Source organism: Astatotilapia calliptera, chromosome 6, assembly GCF_900246225.1.
Source record: "Astatotilapia calliptera chromosome 6, fAstCal1.2, whole genome shotgun sequence".
In the NCBI taxonomy this organism is placed as follows: domain Eukaryota; kingdom Metazoa; phylum Chordata; class Actinopteri; order Cichliformes; family Cichlidae; genus Astatotilapia; species Astatotilapia calliptera.
In genome coordinates, this window is record NC_039307.1 from 38,422,866 (window position 1) to 38,428,865 (window position 6,000).

Genomic DNA, 6,000 nt, shown 5'->3' on the forward strand with positions numbered 1-6,000 from the left:
GTTATTTAATTTTACCCACTATGTGTGTCACATATCTCCCCATCTGATTGGTTAACCATCACCATTTTGTCCATCTGTATCTGGAAGTCCCATAGGATCTTAGCACGGTCATTCTCAACCACCCGTTGGGGTGTCTCCCATTTTGACCTCGGGACTTTCAGGCCGTATTCGGCACAGATGTTATGCCAGCCACTTGGTTATGGCATTCCATGTATTTCCTGCCTGCAAGCATCTTGCGCCCTGCTGGGTGGATCCCAGTGTCGATGGATCTTGTGCTCAGAGCTTGTTCCTGTTCTACCATAGTTAGTCCCTACGCGCTATCTTTCAGTCCAGCTTTGTTCAGCCACTGGTAGGATTTCTGGATGTCAGTTATTTCCTATATCAGCTGGTGGTACATACCGTGCAAGGGCCTGTCCTTCCATGATGGTTCTTCTCCTTGCTTCTCTTATTTCTCAGGTTTCTGCTGCCTGAGGTATTTACTAAGCACAGAGCCGATTGTGGTGATCTTCATGGATGTTTGTTGTCTCATCCTGAACAGTGGTTCTGAGACTCACTAGTCCTTCCATTTCTTATGGGGTGACACTCTCCATGGGTGGTAAGGAACTTCCTTCTCTTGATGTCAGTGGCTTCTATCTCCTCCTTCGGCCAGGCTATCATCCCAGCAGGGTACCTGATCACCAGCAGGACGCAGGTGTTGATTGCCCAGATCTTTTTCTTCCCATTCAACTGACTCCTCAGGACTTGCCTAACCCTCTGCAGGTACTTGGTGGTTGTGGCTTTCTTAGTAGCCTCTTTGTGGTTCCCATTTGCCTGTGGTATTCCCAGGTACTTGTAGCTGTCCTCGATGTTTCCAATCCTTCAGTCTGGTAGTGCAATCCCCTCAGACTATGTTCCCTCTCTTCGTTACCATCTGACTACAATTCTTCAGTCCGACATTCCAATTTTATTGCTGTAGATCCTAGTAGGTTATATCACTGAATCGATGTTCACTCTTGGTATACAGCTCGATGTCATTCATGTAGAGGAGCTGGCTGACAACTGCTCCATTCTGTAGTCAGTATCCGTAGTCAGTAGGGCTGGGCTATATCATACAGTTCACGGTAATACCGGTATAATTTTGTGCAACGATAAGAAAATGAAATATCGAGAAGTCGAGGGAAAACCAACAACACACTCGGCAGAACATTATGTTATTTACACGGGTGCACATAAGTGGTCCGCGTGTGCGCATTTGCTGTCAAAATAAAAGACGCGCACCAGATAAGAAGTTGCAACGCGAGTTTGCGTCCATATAAAAAGCACTGTTTTTGTCCGCTAGAGTGGGATTTTCAGGGCACATTCTGCACCAAATCTCTGTGCGTTCATCATTTGTTTGAAGCCAGCTCACCTCCTGCAACCACTTTTCCGAGAATACGCGCTTCTTTTGTGGTTCGGACTCCTGACATTTCTTTGGAGGTGGAGGAACATCACAGTAATTGCTTAAAGGAGCTTCTTCGACATCTTTAAGAGTTCTAAACAAATGTCTGTCCTCCTCCAGAAAATCCTATGTATGCAAACACGCGTTGCAACTTCTTATCTTGTGCGCGTTTTTTATTTTGACAGCGAATGCGCACCTGTGGACCACTTATGTGCAGCCCTGGTTATTTAGCTCGTCATATCGCAGCCACAGAAATTCTTTTGTCCATGAAACCATAAAGCTGCACTTTCTTTTTGCCTTATAGTCTGATTTGTCATAACTTCTCCGTTTTGTGGTAAGCTTTTCTTTGGCTGTCACTTCTTCACCCTGACCTGTCTTATTTGGCTCAGCAGAACTAAAATATATATGCTGCTGCTTTTACACACACGCACTCACATAATGCTCAGCGATTCTCTGCGCAATCAACCTCTCACATGTTTAAGCTGCGGGAGATTTCACTTGTCATGTTTGCATAGTAAGCTAACGATTGATAAGACGATGTCAGAGGAATTGGTGCGCAAATTATCATCACTCACAGATCAGTGCTGTCGCTCTCTATACACAGTTCGCGCGATTGCAAAGTGAAAGCAAAAAACAAGCGCAAATTCAAACGCGATTTCAATATGTCACATATTGACAGTGGCTCACCGATGCCAATGACATAATTACCCAGCTACATTTCCGAAAGAATGCAAAAGCATTGACATATATTTTTCCTTCCTATGATAGGCCGACGGGCAGGGCAGAGATAGATTTTGGTAGCCTGACTGGAAAAATCGCTAGCCCCGGGACGTCGGGCTAGCGATTTTGCGAGCCCTGTTGTATATATGTGTATATATACATATATCTATATATATATCTATCTATATATATATATATCTATATATATATGTATCTGTATATATAGGCATGATATATGCCTATGAGTGTATGTAAACAGCTAACTAAAACTGTACAATACATATCCTGACCTACACTGGACTGTTAGTGGTTTTGAAGCTAATCCTGTCCTGTCTTTTTTTTTTTTTTCATTGCAGTTGCGTCAGGCCTTCCTGTGAAGTAAGAAGGCGAAGGTGTGAACCAGATTTCTTCTTCAGCGATGAAATATGTCGCTGCGTTCCATCCCACTGGAGAAGGATAGACTAACCTCCATGCTATGGGACATTAACAAGATTATATTAAACTTAAAAAACAAAAAAACTATTTATCACCCATTCTCCTCAGATCTACTGGTCATAAGTATCCCTATTAGATGTGGGGGCAGCTACGTGTGTGGGCCCTAAAAAATGTGGCGAAACCTTAGTGATTAGGATGAAGATATGGGAAACTGATGAGTTGAAGGTGATAAATGCACTGATTTTGATATAAAGATATTTTTATGGGAGACTGATCTGAGATGAACATTGGAAGGAAAGACACTTTTTCTAAGATACTGTCTAAGTAATTTCTCTTAAAATATTTGAGGGGTTTTTGTATCAATTATGTCGCAGTATTCTTATGTCAGATATTGATTATATAATTTATTAAAGGTTATTTTTCAACTTTCTTGCAATTTCTGTATTTTTCATAAAAATACACCAATCAGTATTTTTGTATCATATAAAATATATATGTGAAATAAAGTATACTGAATGTTATATATTGTTAATTTAGGTTGTTATCCAGTCTGTTATCTCAGCTTTCACAGCAGAACAGATCACCAGTTTATTGCTGGGCTAACACAAACAGACAGACAGCCTTAAATGTTCATAGTAACTGGTAATTTTAAATTACATAGCATGAATGTCCTATGGGAGGATACCCGGAAGAAGTCCACACTGTTCCAGTGAGAACACTCAAACTCCACAAATAAGCTCTCTGGCAAACCATAGTGGCAGCGCTGTGTTATTGTTACAATGTCTAAACACAGACATTATGATCAAGAACCATGTTTTTCCAATTACAATAGCTGCAGCTAGTGACTCTGAGGATGCAAGGCATGTTTGATAGATATTATGTAGATATTTTACAGAGCAGTTGTTTGAGCCGTTTATACAGAAATGAAATGTAAACTGTATACTCTGGCAATGGCATTTATTCTGCCCGTATCTAATCAACGTACTCTGAGTAGATCTTGTGAGGAGGATCACACTTATCTCTGTCTTTTCTGTTATTTAGAAATCCAAATCCTCTTGATTCTATAAAAAATGAGCAGAGAAAAAGCCAATTTGCAGGTTCACAGTTTGGGCAGGGATTGCCTCTGGGGCTCGGCTTTCATTTCAAACTGTCAACATATTAGGTCCAATCGTCTGAAATGCTCATTTTACAGAAAATGAAGGGAAGAACCACTTATCTCTTCTGCACAAAGTTTTATACCTGGTCATCTTTTCTCCCTGCTTTCTAACTGGATGTCACATCCTCTGAGTTGACACCTCACCTATGATGACATCCAATCACATCTAATCACCTGATTTCCAGCCACACCTTATAATCTGACTATCTGACTTTTCCGCATGCATAATTTAAAACAAAGTTTACATTTTAAAATCACATAATCACATTTTCTTCTTTTCTATGTTTTTCTTAACATAGAAAATTCCGTTATCTGAACATTTAGTCACATAATATTATATTTTACTTCATGTTTCATTAAGCTCATACAATTTATCTTCAATTAGATCTATCCTCAGTTCATTCTCACATGAAAATCGATTTCTACATAATCTCCTTTTAATCTAGTTATATAACAATACTTTCTTTTACTTGTCTTTGAAACTGAGTTTGTTGATCACAATATGCTCAATACAATTTCTTTTATTAAAATACATACATTTAAAAAGTCATACATTGTTTTAGATTAGTGGCTCTTTGGTGTCGCTCAATCACCCCGCCCATCCTTCCAAGGCCGTCTTCACACAGACTCAGTGTGAGGCCTATCCTAGAGTCATTACTGTATTTCTCTTTTTTGTTATATCTGTTAAATCTATACCTGGTTATTCTCTGATCTAGATTAAGCAACTAAGCATCAATTAACTATGAGCAAAATCACATTTGAAGTATTGTTCTATGTTCAACAATTGCGACACTTAATACCATTTCTCTTGTCTTATCTTTCATATTCTTGCAGCATTACACATACACTAATCTACCTAGGTCAAAGCTGGATCATGTCTATGCACACGAAATCCAGAAAGGATACTTTTCATTACTCAGTTCATTTTTCATTTAACTTTTATTTTATCTTTGATTAAAAATAAAGTATAAATTATTTACTATTAGCAAAGGAACTTCCAAAAACCCAAGAGTTACATTAAAAAAAAAAACGCAGACCTCAGTTAGCATATTAAATGTTGAAGTCAATTCAATTTTATTTATCCATCCATCCATCCATCCATCCATCCATCTTCTTCCCCTTATCCGGGGCTAGGTTCCGGGAGCACCCTAAGCAGAGAAGCCCAGACCTCCCTCTCCCCGGCCACGCAAACGAAGCCTACACATCATTGACGACGAATACCATTGGGTATACTGAATACTCTGCATCTTGGAGAAGATAATAACGCAATGCTGGCCTCTTCTAAGTTGCCAGACTAAGTATTGACTGGACCGGAGTTGAGTGTAAAGAAGCGAATTTGAACTTGAGAGAACAGACTTAAAGAACTTGTGTTATTACGTTTTTATTTGTATAAATCCTACCCATACCTACTTTGTAGTGGCATTTAAAAATTTTTTTACATTTGATTTGGTTTGGAATCACCGTTCATTTTTACCCAGTAAATGTAGTCTTCTAAGTTGTTTATTGTGCTCCTGCATTGCAAAATATAGTGAGTGTTACAAACACTGTCAAAGCCTCCAGTTATTTCCTTGTAATCTCACACCTTTAATGCCTACCTCTCGAACCTAAACACTGATCCATTCTTTTGTAGCAACACTGTACAACACTGTAGAAGCAAGTTTGAATAAAGTTAAAAAAGCAAAGCAACAAAGGATTTTTGAGTTCACTCCAGTAAGGGCTATAATGTTGTGTCGACTTAAGTTTAAAAAATAAAAAATGTGGCATAACATTATGACTGAACTATATATATATATATATATATATATATATATATATATATATAGTATAGAAATTGACAACATGCGACAACAGCACTGCATATTTTTAGTTAAGAGAACATTACTTTTAACTTAAAGTATTTTGTTAGTTTAGCTTCACTGCTCGATAGTTAAGTATATTCAAAAATCTTTTGCTGTGTTGCCCTTATTTTTTAGTTAGAAACTATACAGTTTTGCTGTGGACAAGCTGAAACAAAAGGACCATGAAAAGTTTTCCACAATGGGCTTTTAAATATCAAAATTTGCAAACTTTTCTGTAAACCAAAAATACCATTTCTATTAGGTCTACATACATCCTTAAAATGAGTTTTTCTAGCAATACAAAGTCCTGTGTCACCCCTAAAGTTCTGCCATGTAAAGTGAATAAAAAAAACCCCAACAACCTAAGAACACCTATTTGATAGTACATGAAAGCAAAACAACAACAAAAAACCCAACATTAAATTCTAATACAT

The 6,000-nt window shown here is 38.2% G+C and overlaps 1 protein-coding gene across 1 annotated transcript in view; it reads left to right on the top strand.

The window, feature by feature from the left end:
- Window positions 1-3,000, top strand: part of vegfc (vascular endothelial growth factor c) — a 101,119-nt gene extending 98,119 nt beyond the window's left edge. The window contains exon 7 of the mRNA XM_026172105.1: window positions 2,494-3,000. Within this exon, the coding sequence (XP_026027890.1) occupies window positions 2,494-2,602 (109 nt within the window). The 3' untranslated portion in view covers window positions 2,603-3,000. The remainder of the gene's footprint in view (window positions 1-2,493) is intronic.
- Window positions 3,001-6,000: the final 3,000 nt, after the last annotated feature.